We start from the raw sequence: 25,707 nt of genomic DNA on the forward strand, positions 1-25,707 counted from the left end.
TCTGCCCCTCCTCCCACCCACTCCTTGTGCTGTCTCTCACTCTCTCTCTGTCTGAAATAAATAAATAAAATCTTTAAAAAAAAAAAAAACCTCTCACCTTTAGATTGTTTTCACATGGGACTCCTTTGACCTTCTATCATGTTTGTAAGCTTATGCGATTCTTCCTAAATAGTTGACCTTCTTGGATTCAAGGACCCCTCTTGGTCACTCCTACAATGCTTAGGACACTGTCTGGCACAAAGCAGACCTTTATAAGTAGGAAATGCATGGCACTGAATTAGATTGTTGCAGCCAGGATTTATGTACTAACTGTCCTCACTCATTCATTTGACTCAAATACCCTTCTTATGTTGGCATTTATATTTTCTCTGATATTTAGAGTCTAGAGGCCCTGGGACAGATCTAAGGAGAGGACAATACCTAGGGTCTCGGGAGGAAGCTGATGAGTCTAGCTGCAAGTCCTGTAGCTTAAAACAAACTCCACGGAGCAGACACAACCCACATTCCAGTAGGAGGAATATCTTCGAAGACCTCCAGTCCAATTGGGTCCTCCTGTCCCTTCAGACTTAATTACATTTAGCCCCATGCTATCCTACCTATAGTGAGCAACCAGAATTGCCACCATCACCCTCCCCAGTTTTCTAAGAATCCAAGAGTAGGGGAAGACTGCTTACATTTATCCTTGAAACCTCTGGTTCTTATCCCCTGGTGCTGCTAAATGCTCTTTCCCTGTACTTTATCTTCTCTCCTGTACATGCTGTCTCTTCCCTGTCTTGCACCCCATATTGTGTATCCCCCGATCGCTTTTTCAAAGAGCCCCCAACACAAGTTTGTATCAAAGAACTTGAAATCAAACATGAAAAGGACTTTTCAGCTATATCAACACCACCTGACTCCTCGTAGAGCCCTGACCAACCTCCTGTTTTCTTGTGCTCTCTCCCCTGCTCCTTTCTTATCTTTTCTCATCTAGCTCTGCCTCCTACTCCCCTTCTTATTGCTGTTTTCAGGCAGAGCATATCATCTCTCCCTGTGTTTAATTTGAGCCTGTCTAAATCATGCTTTGGAAGGAGGAGGCCACCTTTCACATTTGCTTTCCCTCTGCCCATGCACGCCCCAAGAAGCTATCAAAGTATTTTCCTTCATTCCGTCATCAAAGGGATTTTGCCTCTGGTTTTCAGGGAGAAAACATGTTTTCCTTCCCTCCTAGACCAAGAACAAAGTGAGAGGATCAGAGTCAGAAAAACCTGGCAATCTGCCTGCCCAGCTTGAAAGGATCACAGTGTCACAAGGTCAGCAAGTTGAAGTAAGACATCAGTGTGACTCAAGCAGAGATAGAGCAAAGTCAGTTAAGGGTCAATTGGAAATACATTTCACAAAAACTTATGTTCCATTAAAAGCATCTCTCCTTATATGGGTCTGCTGCTCCTGCCAGGCTAGTTATGGGTCCTTGAAACAGCTGAGCTGGCCCACATACTCAAACAGATGATAAACTACTGGAGGGAAACCATCGTACTTTGAGACCATCTCCCAAAAGTCCCAGCACAATAACTTGTACAGAAAAAGCACTTTCTATGTACTTTCTGGCGATGGCATATACTTTCTCTGATGAAGAAAGACTTGTGGCCCCTCTCTTCCCAGCTGCTATAGCCATGGTACATTATGAGTAATAGCAAAGGGAGTCTTCGGCCTTCTGCCATCATCAGGGTAATTGTTAGATACTTCCTTTCCATAGCAAGGTTGAGAAATGGCTCATTGTCATAGGAAATGTAGAAAAATCATCTACATGATCCAGAGATTTCATATAACTGTTATGGACTGAATGTTTGTGTCCTCTCAAAATTCATATGTTGAAGCCCTATACCCCAATGTGATGATATTTGGAGAGGGAGAGGTAATTAGGTTTAGACAAGGTAATGAGGGTAGGATATTCATCATGGGGTGAGTGTACTTATAAGAATAGACACAAGAGAGCTCTCTCTCTCTCTCCTGCCATGTGAGGACATTGCAAGAAGACAGCCATCTGCAAGCCAGGAAGTGAGCACCCACTGGAAACTGAATCTTGGACTTTCCAAAACTACAGGAAAATAAATTTCAGTTTAAGCCACCCAGGCTATGGTATTTTGTGTGGCAGCCTGAGCAGACTAACACACACACACACACACACACACCTGTAAATGTACATTCTTCTCATAGAAAATATATGGAATAAAAAACCTAAAATTATTATCTATTGTTCTTAAGCAAATCACACTGCTTCCCAGAACATAGACTTTGTATTTCTAAACAAGTCCTCTTTATTTAAGGCAATGTTGCTTGATTTTGATGTTCCTAAAAAAGAATGAGAACATACGTGTTTCCAGTATTGTGGAGGAGATAAGGAGTTTGTGAGCGGATTGCATTGTGGCCCCGCAATTTCTGTCATGAGAAAGGTAATAAAACAGACCAGAGCAGACCTCCCATTTCCCTCCTCAATATCTCACAATCATCCTTGCATTGAGTCAGTTTTGTCTCAGGCAATGACTCTGTAGTCCACCCCATCACAAAGTTAGAGAAGTCAGCTCTCTTATCCAAGACTGTTCAGAATATAGAAGAGCTAATCCCTCAGCATTAAAAGGAAGCAGTGGATCCAATATCTGGGTATTTTTGGTGGTGATCTACATTTTTTTCTTATTGCAATTTTAAAAAACAGAAATCAAGGGATCGTCTTTCCAGTAATGCAGAGTCATCTTAATTTTGGCACATATTCTGCTTGATAGCCACTGGAGCTAACTCTGCATGCTACTCCCTCATAGCCTCTACTCTTGTGCCCAAAGGCCAAGCCCAAAGGCATGGGTTAGTCATATCTGAAACTTCAGAGTGTTCTTCTGCCTTGTTGATGTCTCCTTCCATCACTGGAAGTGCTTGTGACTCCTGATACACAGCTGTGTGGCCCCTCACATCACCAAACTAATTACTTTGCCAGAAGTGGGTAAGAGCCTTCATCCACCCAAACAGGATGGACTTCCCCTCTCTGCCACTTACTACACCCCCAGGGATAATGCTCCTTAGTTTCCAGTGACACTGTATTTAATTCAATTCCTCCCTTGAGATTCTTAAGACCAGGTCTTTAATGAACCAGCCCTTAGGGTGCAGGTATCAATTGACTAAGTGAATAAAGGAAGAAATATGCAGACAGAACCGAGTAAGACCTGAGTGTAGACAAAAGGTAAATATGGAAAAAGAATCTGTTCATTTACATGAGGTATTTTTCAGATGTTGTCCTGGTAACTGCTAATAGTCCAGTGCTAAAGAAATTACACGAGGTTCACATGAATTAAGTGGACGAAACGCATCTATCTATAGGTCAACCATCATATGTAACATTTTATAAACAAAAACAAATTTATTAGTCAGAAAAGATATTCTACTTTTCCCAAAAGACATATCTCAAAATGCTAAAGCACTTTCTTTGGTGTCATACAAGTATTCATGTACTTATTTTTCAGTTACTCACCTGAGAGATAATTTGGATAATTTTAGATCAATTGAGCTGATGCAAAACTGACACCATCATATGGGGCATTACTAGAACTTTCAGTTCTTGAGGTATCATAATTTGGGGTAATCTTCATTATTTCACATTTTTTTAAAGATTTTATTTATTTGACAGAGAGACAGAGAGAGAGAGAGAGAGAGCACAAGTAGGCAGAGCGGCAGGCAGAGGGAGAGGGAGAAACACGCTCCCCACTGAGCAGGGAGCCTGATGCGGGGCTCGATCCCAGGACCCTGGGATCATGACCTGAGCTGAAGGCAGCTGCTTAACCAACTGAACCATCCAGGTGCCCCTTATTTCACATTTTTAAGTAAAATGTATCATTATTATTATCTTAAAGCACAAACTTGCATGATTCAAATTCGCATAAAATTCATTTTACTGTATCTACTGTTTTGGAAGTTCGAGAAATTATTGTAAGCCAGAATTCCATAATTTGTAGTTTAGAATATTTATAGCCCTTAGCATAAATCAATTTATTCCTCTAATTTTTATTGAATATGCATTATGTACCAGGTTATGTTAAGTGCCAAGAGAGACACATGAACTTCCAATTCATGTCCCTTCTGGTGAGAAACACTATCTAGTTGAAGAGAGATACAGAAGTGAACTGATACCATTAAATGGGCTTGCTCTCAAGAGTCAGCACCAGGTGTGTTCAAATTCCAAGTCTAGGTCTCAGATTTTACATGTTTAAAGTAGTATACTGTTTTAAATAAAAGATATTATTAAAAATATATAAAATCTACCATAATTATAATAAAGGATGAATGCTATAATAATTCAAGTTCAAAAAATGAAGGGACATCAGGGAAGGAAGTCACTAACTTAATGCAGGGAAATTTCCTCAAAGAAGGTGACCTTTGAGTTTAAGCAGATAAAGAAGAGAGAGAAAGACATCCCAGGTAGAAGGAAAAAGCATCCATAAAAAAGCATGGCGTGTTAAGGAATAGCATGAAGTTCAAACTGCTTAGAATCTTGAATGGAAGGTGAAAAAAGAGATGGGAACGATAATCACTTTATAAGGTGCCTGAAGAGGAGCAAAGAGAGTTGTCAGGTGAGAAGCAAGGGTGAAAACTGTGTGATTCCATGTGTAATGTCCACCTAGCCCACACATCCGGTATAAAACAGTGCTCATCACGCTGTCAACCACCCTTTTGGAAACCAAATCCCTATAATGTTAAAAATAGTGATAAAAATAACTGGACCCATGCTGTTCAACTCCAGGTGGCACTCTTCACATCTTAGTCCATATTAATGATGTCTTCTGGACTTATGCAACACCAGCATGAGCCCATGTGATTATATTAATTTATTACTTAAGATGTAAAATAGTGAATAGAGAGAAAAGTGATACTTACATGCTTGTTTATTGTCCAGTCAGTGCACAAGAAGATTCTTCCTAATGTCCAGAGAGCATATCTTCCTGTTCAGGTCCAGATACCATCTTTTCGTTGGTTTATCTTCTTTATTCAAATTCATCTCCTTCCTGGCTAATTTTCTATCTGCCATCTCAAGAAAAAGGTGGCAGTGCTGTTATTATTCATATTGTGATGGCCCCTTAGAGCCTATTTGTATTGGAACAAATAAATCTCCCTCCTTGTCTCTGTAGTTCTCAACTATCATCTATTTAATGTAGTATTGGTTACATCATTATTCACAATGATGCATTATTCATCATGTCACCATGAATTCTGGCTTCCAGTGATTCTCTTGAATGTTATCATTGTGCTTCATTGATGATAACCACAAATGCAAGTCTCTGGTCACCTTAAACTTATCATTATGACTGTCTTAGCATAAACATAGATCAGCCCATCTTCCACCCATATTTTCTACTGAACTCTTAGATCATAATCACTGCATTTCTAGAATGCAATCTCTTTCAATGTTAACTGCACTCCTGGTTTCCACACACAGCCACAAACAGGGATGATAGGTGAGGGCCCTGTGGTGAAGCAAGAAGAGTGATTCCATTCCTATAAAGGATATTTGGCAGAGTTTAAGATATTTGGCAGGGGAGCATGATATAACCAAACTGACAGAGGCAAGAGAAGACATCAACTGGAAAGGCCCAGTGGCATTGCAGAGCAATTGTCTCCAAAGCCCTTGGAAGAAATAGACATGTCCACTCCTGAAGACTACATGACACTTGATGTGGAGTTTGTGGAGGGACTGGAGTGACTATCCTGGGTGCCAGGGGAAGGGAGTACATAAAGGACTCCTGTCACCACCTACCACCTTTGCGTATAGTAGACAGAGGCTATCCTATTGGAACACATACAGGAAAAATCTGCTGGATAAGCCCATGCATGCAGCTCAAGCCAAAAATCAGTCAACCTCCCAGACCCTATATTCATCTTGTGTCCAGTGTGAGTGAGTGAGTCACCCAAAACTCGCCAGTCACAACCTCACTGAAGAAGGTAGGAGAAAAATGGAACTAAGTGACTTTGAAAAATAGGGTTTTGACTGGAAATTATAAGACATATAGACACTGTACTCTAGTTGGTAAATTTGTTTTATATGGAGGTATGGGTCAATAATTTTGTATTCTGGGGTTGAATAAATAAGTACATGCATGGTAGGTAATGGGAGCCAAGTTTCTCACTATCAAAAAGGGAAGTAATAAATATGCAAGAAAGGAAGTCTTGAGGGATGCCTGGATGTCTCAGTCGTTAAGCGTCTGCCTTCGGCTCAGGTCATGATCCCAGTCCTGGGATCGAGTCCCACATCGGGCTCCCTGCTCATCAGGAAGCCTGCTTCTCCCTCTCCCACTCCCCCTGCTTGTGTTCCCTCTCTCGCTGTGTCTCTCTCTGTCAAATAAATAAATAAAATCTTAAAAAAAAGGGAAAGGTTGGATGAACTTTGTGTTCTGGGAATAGTCAGAGACATCAGTATGAACTCTAGATAGATAGATAGATAGATAGATAGATAGATAGATAGATAGATAGATAGATGATACAGAATAATTACAGGTATGTGTGTGTACATGGGTTAATACACAAACCCACATTTCTTAGCTCTCTTCCCTGAAAGAGTTTAGAAGCAGTGAGACCTCATTAACAAGTACAACAGTGCTCAGATTATTGTTTAAATACCATTATCTATTCAATAGAACCAGAGCTCCTTGAAGAAATGGCTGTTTCCAGGTCTGGGGAAGGGAAAATAATAAGATGAGCTTGGATCATCTCAAAGTGCCAGAAAGTAAAGAAGTGCTCAAGAAACAAAATATGGGGGGCAGGTCAGAGGGACACAGAAGCCAAACTAAAAGCACTCACAAAGGCCAAAGCTGAAATAATTTGAGCAAAAAAATACATTATGTAGCATTGAATTATAACCCAAAGTACAAAGTAAATATACATGAATTCATACTAATATAAAGTGAATGAATGAATGAATGAATGAATAGATAAATAAATAAATAAATAAATAAATAAATAAATAAATAAATAAATGGAGTGATGTGACAAATCTTTCCTACAGAAGGATTCTAAATAATATATGTCAACACTCCCCCTTCGTGGAACTTCATCTTCTCCCTCCCTCAGTTTGAATGTAAGCTAGATTTGGGAAAAATGGTAACTTTAGAGTGGAAAAACCTGACAAACACTACCTTAACCAGTGCTCAATCCTAACATCCCTGGCAATAAATCATATGAATATCATGTGCTCCTTCATATGAAAGGAAGAGAAGAGCATTTCTCTCTCTCTCTCTCTCTCTCTCTCTCTCTCTCTCTCACACACACACACACACACACACACACACTCACTCATTAGTGTGTCTGCGCCATTCTGGTGGCCCAAATTTCTGCACTGTGCAGCAAAGGCATACTGCAACAGCCACCCAGCCAGAATAATGTGCTTGCCAGGCTGCCCTGCCAGATGTAGAGCAGGCCTTGGGCTCCTAGACCACTCAGACTCAAATGTCTGAGCTCCCCAGGGGAATCTGACCCCTCAGGAAGCAGGGAAGCTGAACTCTGAGAGTTCTATGTTTTGGAGCATCTTTCTCCAAAAGTTTTAAGTCCCCCTTTGCTGGCTGAGTGACAATGCCATCCAGACAGGGCACCCAGACCTGGTCCTGTGTGGGTCCAGTTCTGTGAAAACATCTTACTCAAAATTTTCTAGATCTGTCTCCAGGGTCTTTGATGAGCCAGTGCCTACCATCTCCACTTCTCCCCTTCCAGAATCCCTCCCACCTTTGTGATGATTGCATCCAAAGTGGAAAAGTATTTGATATAGTCAGCGATGAGAGGTTAAAGTGGGTGGCGTGTGGGAATGGGTAGGGTTAGGGGGTTGGGGGCCTGGGGGATGCAACATTCCAAAAATGGAAGGAGACTTTTTTAACTCGGTACCAAAATCTTTTGCAAGCATCATACCTAAAATGAAACTATAAAGCATCATTATTAGGGGAAAATAAGCAGGTTGTCAATGGCAGGTACATATGAAACCAATTCTATAAAAATTTCTAAAGTACACAAATTAATAAGGCTATAAATGACTTTAGGTATGTAAATTCATACATAATTGTCTGATATCAGTGGTTACCTCTGGGAACAGGGACAAGAGGCTCAGTTTTGAGTGTAACATCTCAGTTCTTACAAGAACACTTTACGTGCCAACTCTTGAGCTCCCTCAGTCCTCTGTATCTTGCTCACTCTCTATTGTACCTTCATCCAGATCTCCTGATTCCCTCCTCCAACAAGGCTTCTCCAATCTGGTTAAGCTTCTTACACTGTTCATGTATTGCCATCCTAAACTGCCTTACATTTTTTTGAGGCTCAGTTTTTTTTTTCCAGTTCAATTAACCATCCTTACAATCATCTCTACCCTCTTTGTCCCTCACATTTCTTAGTCCTTAGCAAGGAAAAGCCTATACCTGTTTTCATTCTTTTATCAGAATTATGATAATGTTAAAATATTCCTTTGCATGTTTATGATCCATAACTCAGAAGATCATTAATGTTTCTTTTAATCAACTAGCCCCTAAAGAACTAGAGAGAAGTGGGAAAAGAGAGAACAGTGGGACATTCACAGAACCTACAAAATTTCCAGGATGGCAATACATCTGTGAAAAATAACAGTCCTGGACAATAATATTAGATTCTTTTCATTTTTTATTAATTACAGCACAGAGAAAAGAGCAAAATGTTTAAAGAAATTTGTGTTCTTTAGACAGAGGGTTGGTTTTATACCAACAGAAAAGAAAAACAGATGAATAAGTTCTAGGTCTTCATTTCTCTTTCTTTCTCTTATTCTCAGGGCAGGCTGAAAGACAAAAAGACAAATATAAGTACTGTTTGTAAAATGGTATGAGTTTTTGAAATCTATTCAAATGAATGTTGAATTGCTTAGATTGTCTTCCTGCAATTTCCACCAAAGAAAATCATTCAGCCTGTCCTGGACTCTGAATTCTTCTGTTGGGCTGGGGGAGAGGACACATCAATAATATTGTCAAGTCCTCTCTTTGTCACTGATGTCATCAGCTCCTCAGACTTCAAAGTCCCAAGCTTTTCATCATCACTCCTCAGAGTCACTTGCCTAACACCTACTTCTTACCTAAATTAATTACCAATACAACAAGTGTCTCTCAAATTTAGACCTTTCAGAAGAAAATCTTGCCATTTAGGATGAAAACAAATCACATTTTGAAAAGATCAAATTTACAGGAGATACGAAATTGCTTCCTCACTTGAATGCACAATTTGTAGGTATTATCAGGTGGGCAAAGAGTAAGTGAAAACTTCATAGTGGGAACAGACCTCATAGTTTGGAAAATATGAAAATAATTCATGCTAGAAAATAGTCGGACAATTTGTTTTAAAAAAGAGAATTGATACTATCTTTTTTAATTTCCCACAAAATATTACAACCAAAATGGGTGAAACATGTTTATGTTCAAATATTTAAATTTTAAAGTGGGCCTCAGGAGCAAGTTATTCACTATAAAGTGCAAGTTCACATAAGGCAGATCTGTCATACTCTCCAATGAAATTAATTTGTTACTGGGCTGTTGGATTGAACCGTGTGAAATCATTGCTATTCAACCGTTTTTTACCTTAAAAAATGTACTTTCGTATGGTCCAGCCTAATACCTAGAAACCTCACTGTTAAGCCATTGCTCAGTTGAATGATTCTGTCTACTGTGTCACGTTAGGTCAGAACAGGACACTGGTTAACTCTCAAGCTTTGGTTTGAATTTTAAATTGTGGCTCCACCCCTCACGAGCTGGGTGGTCCTTGGGTAAATTATGGAACTCATTTCTATCTGTGCCTTCATGTTCTCATCTGAAAAATGGGAAAATAATGACACTCAACTTAGGCAACTATTTTGAGAATTAAATAAGTTAATACATATAAAGTTCTTAGAACAGTGATTGGCACTGGTCTATATGGCTCTTGGTAAATGATTGGTCAACCTTTGCTATTTTAATAGTAACTATTATAATTACTTTTTTAAAACAAAAATCCAAAGTATAGTTACCTGAGATGCTTCTGATGGTGTTCTTTTAGGCTAAGGCAGCTTGAGCTGTGGCAACAAGTTTTGGACCCTGAATACCGAGAGATGACAGATTTGGGGAAAATATTAGCATTACTATTAGGATAAAAAGTTGATACTTATACAGCCATTTGTAATTACAAACTAATTTTACATGAATCACATTCTTTAATTCCAGTTTAGTACTAGAATCTCTACAAGGAAGCTTACTGACACCCATTGTTCCCAAAGGAATAAAAACATTACCCTCAAGTCATAGAGGGAATAATAAATGATTCAGACATTTAAATATAAACTTCCCTCATTAACCTATAAAATCAAACTCGGATTCAACCAAATCACAAACCAGCATTTTTCAAGAACACGTTTCAATAAATTAATGTTTGGCTCAAAGACTTGAGCCTTACAAATATTTCCATCTATATTCATAAACATCACAACTTTGGAAACAGAGCAAATACTATGAAGATTTACTAATATACTCCAGTGCAGCAGGAGATAAAAAAAAAAGAGAGAGAGAGAGAGCTATTTAAGTAATTTCGTCAGATAATTTTGTATGTGGAAAAAGATTCTGGTCTGGAATGTACAGAGTGTCCTTCAGATATATAAACCCCTAAGCCCTGGTCCGATCAAATGCGGCAAGAAAGGAAATTAGCCGTATTGCAATGAAGAGGCTCCAGTACCTCCTCAGCAAAGCAGGCCTCTTTGTCTTCAGCTGCACAGCACTTCTCTACAAAGGCTCCGAAATCCCCTATAACAGTTTTCAGTTGTTCCTCAGTTGCTTTGGGCTTGTGTTTCACCAGCTCAGCAAGTGCACTGCATTTGAATGAAAACAAAACAATGACAACAAAAGTCAGAAAAAAAGTTTATTTACGTAAAGAAAGTAATGGAATGAGTAAACCTCTGGATTAAAAGACACAGCATAGTACCATACAGTGGTACTGTAATCCCATTGTACGCTGATGGATGGCAGCTACACTTGTGGTGAGCACAGCATAAGGTATAGACTTGTCACACCACTATGTTGTACACCTGAAACTAATTTAACATTGCGTGTCAACTACACTGCAATCTTTTTAAAAAAATGAAAAAGAGAAGTGGAGATGGTAAAGACAGTAGTAGTATTGTTGAAGATTATGAGTCTTGGCCAGGCGACTCAGAGCTTGAGGCCCAGGCTTACCACTAAAAGCTTTAATATTCTCATCTTCATAATGAGGAGAATAAAGGTCACCTTCATAGGGTTGGTGGAAGGATCAAAGGAGATAATCAATGTAAATTGCTCAACATCTCTAGTACCAATAAGTCTCAATAAATCAATAGATCTCTTTTCAGTAAGTCTCTGGAAAGGACGTCATTGTATTTGTACATTATTCAGATTTTAGAAATTATGCCATATTAAAAAGAAAAAAAGAGTTATACCACATTGAATTGAATTTTTAGTCATTTAAGAGCTAAAACTGATCCTTAAAAGCTTGATTATCTTGTTGGACTCCATTAAAAAATTTCTAACCTGAGAGTCTTTATATTTGGTCTGTGAAATTTACCCCATTCAGTTAATACTGGGGAGGCCATAGGTAATAAAACTATCCAAATTTATGGGAGCTGGTGGTTTTCTTTCATTGACATTCACAGAGATAATAGTGCTAGAGGGAGAGGGGGTTTTGCAATATTACTCACAAGTCTATGGCTATGATTAAAATCCCTGAGATGATAACAACTTTATGGTGCTAAATTTCATGCATTCCTAACCCCTGTGACAGCAATAGGGTGTCAAGCCTCAGAACTCATTTTTCTAGATGTTTTTCACCCAAGTTCCATTCTCAAAAGTTATATGTTGAGGATTTGCCTTGCCTGTGGGTTGCCACAGAACAAACTTAAAATAACCATTCATGCCTAGAAATAAATTCTCCTATGATTTCTACTAACTAATTTGCTATTTGCACAAATGCATCAGTTAATTCTTCATCTTTTCCTACTGGACTTATCTTAAGACATTATTCTACTATAGCTTTTATCCTCAAGATTATTCTGAATGATTTGTAGGCAATATTATAATATAGAGGTTTTTTGCTAAGAAAACAAAAAGTTATCCATTTTATTCTTGACATTTTTATCAGCTTACTAACACCAGTACTTCATACTTAAATACTATTTTCTAAAGAATATAATCACTACTTCAGAAAAAGTTACTCATTTCAACTTACAATTCTCACTCTCAAGACTCTAAAGCTTACAGTAATGAAATAGTACTCACGATTGTTTCTTGATTTGTTTCTCAGCCTCAGGAAGTGTGCATAAGTCTGCATGGAAGGTGAATGTTTCAGCATTAAACTCTTTGGGAACGTATGCCTCATCAACATCCAGGGCAGAAAAGCATGGTCGTCTGTTCACCAAGGATTCTGTGCAGCATTTGGTGACTCTCTCGCTCACTGGGGTCTTCTCATGCAACACGCACAACCGGTTCAGGACCACGGACAGCTAAAGGACAGGTGGGAGAGCAGACACTCAAAAGAAGCATAATAAAAGTTTTCCATGAACTCCTACTTTCCAATGGACCAAAAGACGTGTTATATTTTAACTAGCAATATTGAATCCAAGGTTAATTTGAGGAAGTTATTTGCTTCACTTTAGAACTACGGATAATGAGGGACTTTTTAAAGTATTTTCTCTTTATGTCTACATTTTAATAATAGTTCCCTTGAGAAAATAATTGATTGAAATAATTTGACGTGAGTCCTGAGATATGTATTGGAGTGGGAATGAAACAGTCTTATATGTACACATATTTTTAAAAGACCTCAAAGAATATGAAAGTTTTTTAAATGCCAGGATGAAACATTGAAAACTCATGGAATTTTTGTCAATTTATTATTTTGGGGATCTTATACAAATCCTCATTCAAGATAATATAGGTGACCAAGTCCTGGCTGCCACTACCAAATACACACACACATGTGCATGCACATACATGTTAGTTCACCCCTGTTTCTGAAAGTTAGCTTTGTCCTTATCTAAAGGCAAAAATTCATCATTATTCACTTATTATACTTAAATGACTCACATAGTCTTCAGCACAGGGCATTCTTTCCGATTCAGGTTTCTTACAACACCTGGTGCCCACTTTTCCTAGTTTTCTTGAGACCTCCACGAGAGTTGGAGTTGACACCTGGGGTACTTTTTTGGTGTAACGAACTAAGAGCCTGTAACAAAATAGTTCATGTGTTTTCAGCCAGGCAAGAAACTGTCTTTCTCTAACATAGTAGGTCAAGCAGAGAACACTTAGGCAAAATTAACTAAAATGACTTTCCATCCATAAAATTACCTTTGTCTCCAGGTTGGTTGAATGGTATGGGGGAAGACCTTGTCCTGAGTAACTAGTTAAGCTTATCTTTGTTTCCACCTGTGCTGTATCATCTTAGGAAAGTGACTTATTATAATTCAGTGACATTAATATATTTATGTATTGCTTCTTTCTTTCCACAAAACCTACTGAGGTCTTAATATATATCAACACCATGCTAAATTTGAAAGGTATGTATAAGTTTTTTCATCTATAAAACAGGAATAAGTATATCTGACTCATAGGGATGGTGCAAGTATTAAATTAAAATAAAGTATGCAATCAACCTGGCATGGTATCTAGCACGTAATAATCACAAACTAAGAATTCCAATCACCACCGAAAGTCATGTGTGACTACAATTTACTCAAGGGAAGAGACGATATCTGGTTCACTATTGTCATCCCTAGCACCCATAGTTAGAAGAGTGATAACATATTTAAACCAAACAATAAATATCTACTGAGTGATGTGTCTCTTATCTTTCCTTCCATAGATAAGACTCTATGTGGATCAGGACATTAGTCTGTCAGCTTATATATTCCTTCTTGAGCTACTATTATTCAAAGCCTACCATTTCCTCCTTTTTAAAGCATTGTTGCATTTTGTTTGCCCACAAACTATTCCTTAACCTTCAAGGGGCATCCTCAGTTCCTACATTCCATGATTTGCTATTTTCCTTTCTGATCTCAAGAGGCCAATTTTTTAACCTGCACTCAAATATAGGCCTCTCCAACCCATTAACCATTTTATTTCTCCCTCTCTAGTCTTTCTTGATGGAGAGAGATTAGAAGTATATACTGTATTTTCATGATTAAAATTTCTATGATAAGTGGTATATATATTGTCTTAAATAATTACAAATTGATCAAGAAAAAAATCAGCTGATAAACAAAAATACTTACGCATTTTGGAAGCCATACTCTCCAAGTTTTTCAAAAAGTTCACAGTTTGTTTTGACTAAATTCTGAGGCTCTTCCACAAGAGGTTTAAATTCATCAAGCTGAAAGATAAAAGAATTGTGTTGACAGAATTCCACCCAAGGACCACAAGCAGGTTCTTTTTCACCACTCTAGCTAGAATGAGATCCTCCCTCCTTTCTGCCCAAAGTCTTGTAATTAGGTCTTTGATGCCATATCTATCATAATATGTCCAAACTGTTTATTTTATTTGGCAAGGGTGTATAGTATAAGAGATTAAGACTACTCAGACTCTGGAGTGCGACTGCTGGTGTTCGAGCCGGGCCATCCGACTCATTTTCTAATTGTGCAATTATACCTCCTATCTCCAAGCTGCAGAACCATCACTGCTAAAATGGGGATTAACAAAAAAGAAGGGAGAAAAGAAAAAGAAAGAAAGAAAATGGGGATAAAGATGGTACTCACCTCAAAAATTGTTCTACAAACCACCTGAGCTAATGAAATTAAAACAGTGCCTGGCAGTTAATAAAAGCTTAATAAATGATGACTATGATTATATCATTATTATTAAGCCCTCTCTCCAGTTGGATTCTGAGCTCCCTGAGATAATAGATTTTACCTTGGTCAACGGCTCTAGTCTGGTGCCTGACATATAGTAGGTTCTTGAGAGAGGAAAGAATGACTTTCCTGTGATTCTGAAGTTTGGAAACCACTATATATGCCAGGAGTGCTAAATATCTTAAACATGTTAAAATCCTCTTAAAGCATAGCTAAATATGGCAAAAATCCTCAAGGTTTCCTCTCCTTAATGACTTATAAAGCAATTCCTACACTTTTTCCCAGAAATTTGAAAATATTCTAAATGAATAGATTTCACAATCTTCCTTAAGATGCTAATTCTTGATATTTGATAAATCTTGGAATCTGGTTAACTTTATATCTAAGTTAAGTCTCTTAACTAACATTTCAATTTGTCTTATTTTGCCCTCAGGAGTGTAAAAAAGAGAAAAGGCATGGTCAAGATTTTGTGAAATTAGAGATTGCTCCCTTCAGATCTTTCCTTTCTAGACTCTTTTAGGTCTTACTAACCATTCCATCTAAAGCTATTTTTTCCTGTAAGGTTTAAGAGTACAGGATTGAAACCATGTCAAGAAAAGATCTAAATTGCACTATGTAGCAATTCACATTCTTGGGTTACTTTTCTTTCTCATTATTAAAACTGAGGGTTTTAGAGGGGAGGGCATTGGGGGATGGGATAGCCCTGTGATGGGTATTAAAGAGGGCACATACTGCATGGAGCACTGGGTGTTATACGAAAACAATGAATCGTGGATCACTACATAAAAATTAATGATGTAATGTATGGTGACTAACATAACATAATAAAATAAAATTTTTAAAAAAAAGGATCATCTGCCGGAGTGCTACACTGTTTCCCTTTAAGAAACCTACCACTTTGCCATAGCAACTAGGAGGATCATCGGTGGCACAACACTTCTCCAGAGTGGCTTCATATTCCTTGGCAAGTCTCAACAGCAAAGAGATCGCGTACTCAGGATGCCTTCTTGAGTATTCATACAAAAACCTAATTCAGATGAAAATAAAATAGATTTCGTTGGGTAAATGAGCAAGAAAGATCACATAACTCACCTCAAGACTAACTCATCTCCCACAGGTCTGAATTTGACTAGACCCCATGCAGGGAAGATTAGTGGCTAAAGGGATGCAGTTCAGAATTAAAGCTACCTGCATTCAAATCCTGACTTTGCCACTCAGTTTACTATATCACCTTAAGCAACTTATTAGAACCATCACAGCCTTAGTTGCCTTCTCTGTAGAACGTGAATAATAACAGTACCTATCTCATAAGGTGGTTTGTGGGAAATACATGACGTAATCTATGCCAAGCACACGCTGTCTGGCATGTATTAAATGTTTGATGAGTGACACCTGTTATTATTATGTATATTTTTTTATAATTTGGACTATACCTCAAAAGGGTTCTGATAGATAAATAGAGATGAATTCCTGAATTGTTCTTTCTCCTCTTTGTAGGAGTGAAATCTTGAAGGGTACACAATTATGTAAAATATATTAGGGCACATTACACTATTATAATCCAACAATAAAAATGCAAAGTTTATCACCACACTTACTGACTATATATAATCACTTATTTTGTCACTTAATTTCATGCTGCCCTGCCATGCTACTGTACTCCTGGTCTGCTCAACCAAATATGAAGCACCTGGTAGCAGACTGCATACTTCCTCTTATACTTCCTTATATAGATAGATAAATGGCAGGTAAATAGATTCAGAAATACAGAGATATAAAGATGTATTACATATATTCACACATATCTATTGTAGTAAGTTCATTCTTTGAATGAATAAGTGAATGAATAATATGTCTATAATTTATGTATACACAAAATGTTCCTAGAGGTATTTCCAGAAATATCCCTAAGGAGAAAATGAATGTGGTAGGAATAAAAATAAAACTTTTATCTCTTCTCTTCCCTTCTCTATTCTCTTCTCTACTGATTGAGTTTTTGCCATAAGCATGTATTAGTTTATAATAATTTTTTAACTAATTAATTTTTCCCCCAAAATTTAAAAGCTAGGAGAGAGAAGGATAAAGAAGCATGTAAACCACATGGAAATTGTAGCAGTGTCAAAGGAAAGCCTAGTTTATCTTCCTGAATCCTGAGGTCATATAAAAGCTATGGAAGGATTATTCCTTATCCACTTACGTGCCCAGGAACACATCTTTTGCCTCCTGATAGTTTTTGCAAACCTCCTTATCTTCAACAAAGTCAGCAGCTAACGGGGACAGGTCACCGGGCAACTCATCTCTTTCCACCTCAGTGAGGCAGTGGGATTTTTCCAACAAAGGCTTATCACAGCATTCCTTCATTTTAGTGGAGATTGAATCCTGATTTTCACACATATACTTGGCCAGATCCGCCTATAAGCGAGTTGATAAAAATTTTTCAACGTAAATTGACATCACCGCACTTTCTTCCCAGACCTTTATTATGTTGGCAAAACATGTTTATTGTATTCTAAGACCACACACATAAAACATGACTTCTATAAATACTTTCAGTCCATGTTCCTAAGACTAGAGATGAGTCTCTAGTCTCTAAAATATTTCCACTTAATTACAAAAAATGGTCAGTAACAGGGACCCATCTCGGTTATTATTAATTTTGTGTTTCGACTGTCAAGGCACTTAAGTTTCTAAATTAAAACTCAGTACTATTTTTCCAAATAGCCCTTTCAGGCATTTTGAAACCAAATAACTAGATAAAATGTGAGAGATCTTTGAAAAATTAGTCAAGACCATAGTCACAGGTCCTACTTACACATGTAAAATCTTTGCCTTAAATTTTCCAGAAAGTATCCTGAGAGATTAAGATGCTGGTATTGGTCATATTTTTAAGTTTGGAGAAAAGTGATATCATGCTAAATATGTGTCTAGTTAACACAGATGGTTAACTGAGAGAGAATATAAAGGGGGCGGGGAACTACATAATTTCCCAAGATCTCTTCAGATAGAAGCCCTTCTCCAACTCCACCCACCTCCCAAAAATGTCTTCTTAGAAATCGCCTTCTGTAGCAGCCATCCTACTTCAGTGTAAGCCTTTGTCCTCACAATATGACTGAAAGGGTTACAAATTAGTGAATGTGTTTGTCAGATCATTTAGTGAATGGGATAGCCAGGTTAAAAAAAAGTACCACAAAGCAGGGAAAGAAGTAAGCAGATTGGGCATAGAATACAATCTCAACCCACTGTGGGCTTCGGGGATAATACTAAGCAAATTCATCCTACCAACTGAAGCATGTAAGTTACTACAGAGCATACTGCAGATTCTTTACCCTGTCATCTGCACATTCAAGCAGGTCACCATGGCAGCATTCCTTGTGGATTTTGGTAAGATCTGTCACCAACTTGGTAACTTCTGCAAAGTCAGCTTTGGGGAATTTCTGGCTCATGCGAGCTACCGACCTAAAAAGAAAATTCCTCCATGAAAACGTGATTAACACGCAATATTTTATGTCAAAGCATTGGGAAAATAGTACTTATAACACGAAAATTCAGGACAAAATAGCATATAGATATAATTTGTGAAATTATTTGTCCTTACTTTACTGCTAGTTCTGAACCGTATGGTTATCTGAGGGTAAAATGTTTCCTTAGGGCAGAATTAGCCATTGTAAGAGTGTGTGTGGTGGATAGAAGGCCAGCGATTCATAAAAGTGGAAATCAAAGAGAGATTCAAAAAGAGGCGACATGTGGAGAGCCATCAGGTTTAGAACCCAGACCTGGCTTCTAGATCTGGCTTTATCACTCATTAGCACTGGGACACTAGGCGAGTTACTTAGCCTTTCTGACCCTCAGCTTCTACTTGGTCACAACAGCATGCTAAACTGCAGGACTGATGTGAGGATTAAATTAGTTAATCCATATGAAAGCCTTTTATAAACTGAAACCAAGACATTGATCCAGCACAGCATCTAAGCTTTCTGACAACATGGAAAAGGCTAAAATCCACATGCTTTCCCAAATCATCTCCTAATCAGATCAAAGCTTCTTCTTCCCGCAAACCAATCACAGCCTGTTTAACCGCATATCATTTCATGTTGGGGTTGTTTTGTTTACTGATTTAGGTAGTTGATCTTGGTGGTGGTGTAGGGGGTAGGGATGGCAGGCAAAGATAACTCTAACTATGGTTTCTAGAGAGTTTACAGGATGTCTATTATTTTCATTTTATCTCCTGTTGCTGTGGATTCATTGTTGACTAGCAAGTGAGGGTGGGGGAGGGGATTTTTCTTGGCTTAGAAATTCAAGGATGCTCCTAGAACCAGCTAAGTAATATAAAAACAGAGACCCAGACAAAACCAAGGGATTAACCACAAAGCTAGAGCTATGAGAAAAGGAGAACTAACCCTGATGGCTAAATTTAATTATCAGAACATAAAAAAACAAACATTTCCAGATAATTGGTGTTGTTTGGGGGAATAAAATTAAGTAGAAGACCCTGACAACTGCTCTATAAAAAGAGTGGATCATTAGAATAAGGTCTAGTCTTTCTAAATAAGTGGGAGTTTAAATCCCCATCCTAGAAGGACAAAAAAAGATACCCTCTAAATTCTATGACTACCTAGAAAAAATACGATAAAAATTAATGAGGAATTGTCACTGATGCTCTGATTTTCACCACTGTTAAATTTCTACCTTCAAAACAACCGGAAAGATGTATGCAAAAGCACCACATAAAATGCCATATAAATGTACATTTTTGTCAACTGAACCATAACCATTTACATCATTATAAAGATTCAAACTCAGTTTAAAATACCATGCTTTGAAGGCTCTATCTCCGAATTTCTGGAGGCTGGCACACTTGAATCTTTCTTTGGCAGATGAAACCAGTACTTTTTCCCTCAAAGCATCAATCTGCAAAAAGAAATGATTTTTGGAAAAATTAGAAAAGGAAAATTCTATACAAAACACCCCTTCATAAGTTCAGATGAAACTGTGCCAAATTAAAATTTAAAGAGCTAATTTACACCTAAATTCCCAAGTGCCCACTATTGGCAAATAATTATTTTGCTATGCAGGGGGAGCAAAATCAGTCTGGTCCTAGTGGAAGCCCTTAGGTAGTTAAGAAACGGAGTGCAGACATTGCCAAGGAAAAGGGAGCTGACAGGAAATGTGGAAGAACAGAGTCTACTAACATCCCAGAAAATATAACTTTGCTGACTTCTTAATTTTGCATATAATTTATCTCCACCCACTCCCCCAACATCACTAAACTCCCTAGAAGAGGGAGGAAGGCTTTCTCTGACCATGTAAAGGACTTTGTATCAGAGACACGAATTCCCTAAATCTAGCCATAAGATGCTCAAAGTCTGAGGTTTGATGATGAATTGCTCCTCCTGTTCTTCTGGGGAATACCTTGGGTGTCAGGCAGGCAGCCTTATCAGCAGCTTGGCAGCATTCTGCAAAAACTTGTTTATATTGCTGAGCATAGTAAAGGAGTTCTGGGGCATAAAAGTAAGGATGTCTTCTGGCAACTTCATACAGGTATCTACATTTTCAAAAAAGAAAAACAGACAGTCGCTTTTCTATAGCAAACAGTAGTATGGGAACCATTGTAATCAACCTTCTCATCTAATTTACCAGTTAATCTCAATTTGCACACGATGACCTTGCCTTTGTCATTCTAGAAGTCAGTGAAAGGTTGAACTTCTATATATAAATTGTGTACATACATATATATGTTTTATATATATGTACACACATATACACACACATACGTATAAAATAAACTTTGGTGATGCAATGTTTTTGACTAAGATTAAATCAATTCTGAGAATAACTAAATACATATCTTCATCATATTTTAACACAGGCCCATCTCCGTTTTTCTTACACAGATCACGTCCTGTTTCAATGAACTCCAAAAGATCTTGGGTCCAATTCTTTTCACCATGGAGAATTTTGCGGCATCAAATATTACTGCTTTGAAAACTGTCATTAGAACAAACGCTTCTAGGCCTTAATGTCGAGAATATTTTTTATTGTAGTACTGGCTATAATAAGTCTCGACCTTTGTCCTAATTTTTCATTTTGAAGCGTAAAGATCTGAGGACTTACTTTCCCAGAAACTTCTGTTCATTTTCCTGAAAGGCGGTGCACATGGCATCCGGCTCCGGGGTCACCAGCGGAGGGAAGCCGGGGTTATCGTCTTTGTGACTCAGGAAGCACTCATTTCTCTCAGGCTCCTGTTTCTCACAGCAGTCAGCCAGGTCGCCATACTTTTCACGAAGAGAGGCAACGGTACACAGTCTGTCTCCGAAGAGCGTGTGCTAGGTGGGAGAGAGCAGGCTTCGGGTCACCGGGGGGTATTTTATTTCCTTTGTACCCAAAGAACAGTATAAAAAATTGAAAGCATCCATAAGCCTTGGTTGGGAACTCAAGTACATGTACACTTTTTTCTCAGGTTTAGAGTTTCCCTTGATTTGACCATCCATGGGATTTTCGTAAGAACTGACCATCACCTGATTACTTAGGGTGGGTGCAACACAAGGGCAGCAATGAACACGGCTCCTATTTCTACCTCACGCTATAATCTAGGAGAGCTGATAAAAAAATAAAATAAAATAAAATAATCCGAGCGCCTGGGTGGCTCAGTCGGTATGCGTCTGCCTTCGGCTCAGGTCATGGTCCCAGGGTCCTGGTATCGAGCCCCGCATCGGGCTCCCTGCTCCGCGGGAAGCCTGCTTCTCCCTCACCCACTCCCCCTGCTTGTGTTCCCTCTCTCCCTGTGTGTCTCTCTCTGTCAAATAAATAAATAAAATCTTAATCTCAGGAAACAAACTGAGGGTTGCTGGAGTGGGGGTGGGGTGGGAGGGATGGGGTGGCTGGGTGATAGGCATTGGGGAGGGTATGTACTATGGTGAGCGCTGTGAATTGTGCAAGACTGATGAATCACAGATCTGTACCTCTGAAATAAATAATGCGATATATGTTAAGAAAAAAATAAAAAAGAAGAAGATAGCAGGAGGGGAAGAAAGAATGAAGGGGGGTAAATCGGAGGGGGAGACGAACCATGGACTCTGAGAAACAAACTGAGGGTTCTGGGGGGTGGTGGGGTGATGGGTTGGCCTGGTGATGGGTATTGAGGAGGGCGTGTTCTGCATGGAGCACTGCGTGTTATGCACAAACAATGAATCATGCAACACTACATCAAAAACTAATGATGTGATGTACGGTGATTAACATAACAATAAAAAATGTAAAGAAAGAAAAAAAATCTTTAAAAAAAAATCAAGGGAAAATAATCCTCTAAGTTGCAGGTGAATTCACATTAGGGAAGAAAGTATTCAGAGAGTTTCTCATTTGATCTGCATCTTTCCAAAAGGTCCAACTTTTAAGTAGGTACCATTCAAAAATGAGGAGTAACACAACTTACTGTATATTATTTATTATGTTAAAATATAGATCTTTTTTAGTCTAGAAACATTTGCCTCAAAACACGTTCCATTAAATGTATTCTTCCTGTCCCCATTAACTTTTATTATGAGAGTAATTGGATCTTCAGGGAAAATATACTGCTGAAGATGGAATTTATTAATTTTCCCCCAAAAAATATTTTTTAAAATTCATACTTACAGCGGTAACACTGTTAAAAATATCGAGTTAAAGTACCGATTCTATCTTGAGGGAGAGATACATAGAGAGAAAGAAATAAGAGGGGGAAAGATTTCAGTGATACATAAACCCTGGCCTTGCCCTGGAAAGGTATATACAGGTTTGAGTGGTGAGAGAAACATAAACCTCTCCCTGAATTGAACACCTACTGGAAATACCAAAATTTCAAAGTCCTTCAAAATGAATAAATGCCCTGATTTTTTATTCTATGTAAAAATATAACTATTCCTAAAATGAGGACTATATAACTGTACTATTATTTTACCTAAGAAACAAAATCAACACAGAAATCAGATGAGTGTCTCCGGAAGATAAAAACCACGCTCTCACTGTTAGCCTCAATTAAAAGAAATCAAACCTCAAATTTTAAAAAGAGACTTAAAAATCACAAATTTCCATTTAAATGCACTGTTACTGTTGTGTGTGGTCTTCATAAAGAAATGTCTTTAAAACTGTGGGCATAGCTAGAACATCTCTGTCATAGAAGAAATAACGGCTACCCTCACTGTTGAAGAGTTGCTTACGAATTCATAATTGAGGAAACAAAAGTGGGATTGTTTTTCCTTTGAAATAATCAGGACTACTTACAGAAAGAAGAAATAACACTCAAAATCAGAATGTACTTACAAGGGATTTGCCACAGTCGGCCCCTGACTGGTCAGCAGCACAACCTTTTGCAAACTCAGTCACCTCCTTCGCTAATTTTACATGATCTTCAAATGGGGACTGCTGGAGATACTGAGAAAAGGCAACCAGCACCCTGAAACAAAGGACACAGAAAAATGTAACATGGGACGTCTGGGTGGCTCAGTCGGTTAAGCTTCTGCCTTCAGCTCAGGTCATGATCTCAGCATCCTGGGATCCAGCCCCACATCCAGCTCCTTCCTCAGCGGGAAGCCCGCTTCTCCCTCTCCCTCTACCCCTCCCTTCCACTTGTGCGCTCTCTCTCACTCTCTCAAACAAATAAATAAAGTCTTTTTTAAAAAAGAAAAATGTAACATGGTGAAATGTTAATATAAAGTAGCTGGCTACGCTGGACAACAAACTGTCTGTATATGTTCTATATTTTATACACCTCACTATTAGCCAGAAAGTCTATTCATATCAGCTGTTATCTGAAGCCTAACCAGGCATATGTGGCTTTCTGAGCAAAGAGGACATGTATTTACACCATGTTTAAACACATGTGTGCACATGTCAGTAGATGCACAAACATAGAGCAGGCAAGAGAAATGTATTCTAAATATATCTTATTATTAAGACTAGGGACATTACATAGGCCCTTTGACTATTTAAAACAAAAAAACAAAAACCACACACACACACCTCTCATTTAATCAGGCCGTAGCATGAGATTGACCTTTAAAAACTAAACTGTTTTCTCATTTTGTACTAGATTAAAAAATATTAAAATGCTCTCAAGAAACCACAGACCTATTTACTAGGTAAAGGAATTTAGTAAGTGAGCTGCAAAAGGAACCATATGTTAAAGTCTTTCTTACCATGCAGGTTATGGAAGAGTTCTGGAGCTACACTGTCCAATATGGTAGCCAGTAGCCTGGCTGCATAGATTTACATAAATCAAAATTAAATGCAACTTTAATTTCAGTCCCTCAGTTGCACTTGCCACATTTAAAGTATTCAATAGCCACATGTGGCCAGTGGCTACCATACCAAACAGCACTGATATAGAATATTTCCATCAATGCAGAAAATTCTATCGGATAGGATGGTCCTAGAAGCTGGACTCTGATGACAAGGGACTATAAGAACTTCAGAGTAATAACCAACACTATTAGAAACATTAAATTTGACTGTTCAGTATTTTAACTTACAGGCCTCTGAAATGTTCTTCTCCCAAATCGTTGTACCGATGAGCAATCTCACTCTGTTCTGGAGAGGAAAAAAGAAAAAACAAAACAGATTTGTTTACATTCTGAAGAAAACAACTTAGTTATGGTGTTACTTTTTGTGTTTCTCTCCATGTGACTTAGGTATTCATTTGCTCCAAAATATTGGCCTCAGATCCCTACAGAAAATCTTGAGATGATGATGAACTATTTCTTCTGCATTTAAACAGATGAGTTATTCAATCAGTGATGATACTATTTGAAAAATCATTAAAATCATTAAATACTTTTGGTTTTATATTCAAACTTGGTTAAGAGCTAATGCTCTTGTGGTGTCTACTAACAGCTTCTGGGAGGACAGTCTGAAATGAAAAATATAAATACAAGTTCTATTTATAAGATGAATAACACAGGTTTTTGTTTTTTATAAATCAAGGTGCAATAGCCTTTGGGAATGTGGAGCTATGAATTCTAACATCAACTATATTCTGTGAAGTTTAAGTCACTCTGTCTAATTTCCTTCAGGTGCAGAAGGAAGTTACAGCTACTGAATCAATTCTCACCATTTTTTTTCACCTAGGATGTTAGAAATGTATTAATAAGATAACTTCCTGGGCGCCTGGGTGGCTCAGTCGGTCAAGCCTCTGCCACCAGCTCGGGTCATGATCTCAGGGTCCCGGGCTGCTCAGCGGGGAGTCTGTTTCTCCCTCTCCCTCTGCCTATCCCCCGCTGGTGCTCTCTCTCTGCTCTCTCTCTCTCTCTCTCTCTCTCTGTCTCTCTCAAATAAATAAATAAAATCTTTAAAAAAAAAATAACTTCCTGAGGGATCACAAATACAAAATATCATCACCATTTAGAAATAAATGCTAAAGGAAAACACTTCTTTAAAGATGCAGGGTTTTCTAAAATTTTCTCTCACTAGGAAAATAAAGTAGAAGTTGAACAATAGGAAAATAGAACTCTTACGTGTTTCTCGACGAATCACGCCCCTGGAATAAGCAGAGCTAAAGAGAAAGAGTAGGGAAATAAAAGTTACCCACTTCATTGTGCCAAAGGCTTGTGGGGTTGATAGAGGAGAAAAGGTAGGACCAACAGAGGGAAATTCGCACTAATATACCTCTTTAACCAATAATTGTAGATTATTAACCAGACTCATCTTTGTATTTCATTGGCCCCTGACTGATTACAAAATTCATATTATTCTTGCCAAAAAAATTGTTTGACTAAATCCGTTGCGTATGTTTGCCATCTGGACCTGTTTTCTCCACAAGACCTTGTCAATTCATTAGTTATGTAAAACACCTTATCGAATTTTACATAAGAGTTTAAACAATTTGTCCCTAT

The 25,707-nt window shown here is 38.1% G+C and overlaps 1 protein-coding gene across 1 annotated transcript; it reads right to left on the reverse strand.

Moving 5' to 3' along the window:
• Positions 1–10,037: 10,037 nt before the first annotated feature.
• Positions 10,038–25,408, reverse strand: ALB (albumin). Its single transcript, XM_028100584.2, has 14 exons — positions 25,330–25,408; positions 24,349–24,406; positions 23,141–23,273; positions 20,957–21,168; positions 20,255–20,387; positions 19,656–19,753; positions 18,172–18,301; positions 17,043–17,257; positions 15,740–15,872; positions 14,273–14,370; positions 13,089–13,227; positions 12,282–12,505; positions 10,711–10,843; positions 10,038–10,079 (listed from the first exon to the last, which is right to left on the reverse strand). The coding sequence occupies exons 1-14, from the start codon at positions 25,406–25,408 to the stop codon at positions 10,038–10,040; spliced, it is 1,827 nt and encodes a 608-aa protein (XP_027956385.1).
• Between the last annotated feature and the right edge of the window lie 299 nt (positions 25,409–25,707).

The sequence above is a fragment of the Eumetopias jubatus genome, unplaced genomic scaffold, assembly GCF_037043125.1.
Source record: "Eumetopias jubatus isolate StellerSeaLion01/CBP00866 unplaced genomic scaffold, mEumJub1_p1.0 scaffold_2, whole genome shotgun sequence".
Lineage (NCBI taxonomy): Eukaryota > Metazoa > Chordata > Mammalia > Carnivora > Otariidae > Eumetopias > Eumetopias jubatus.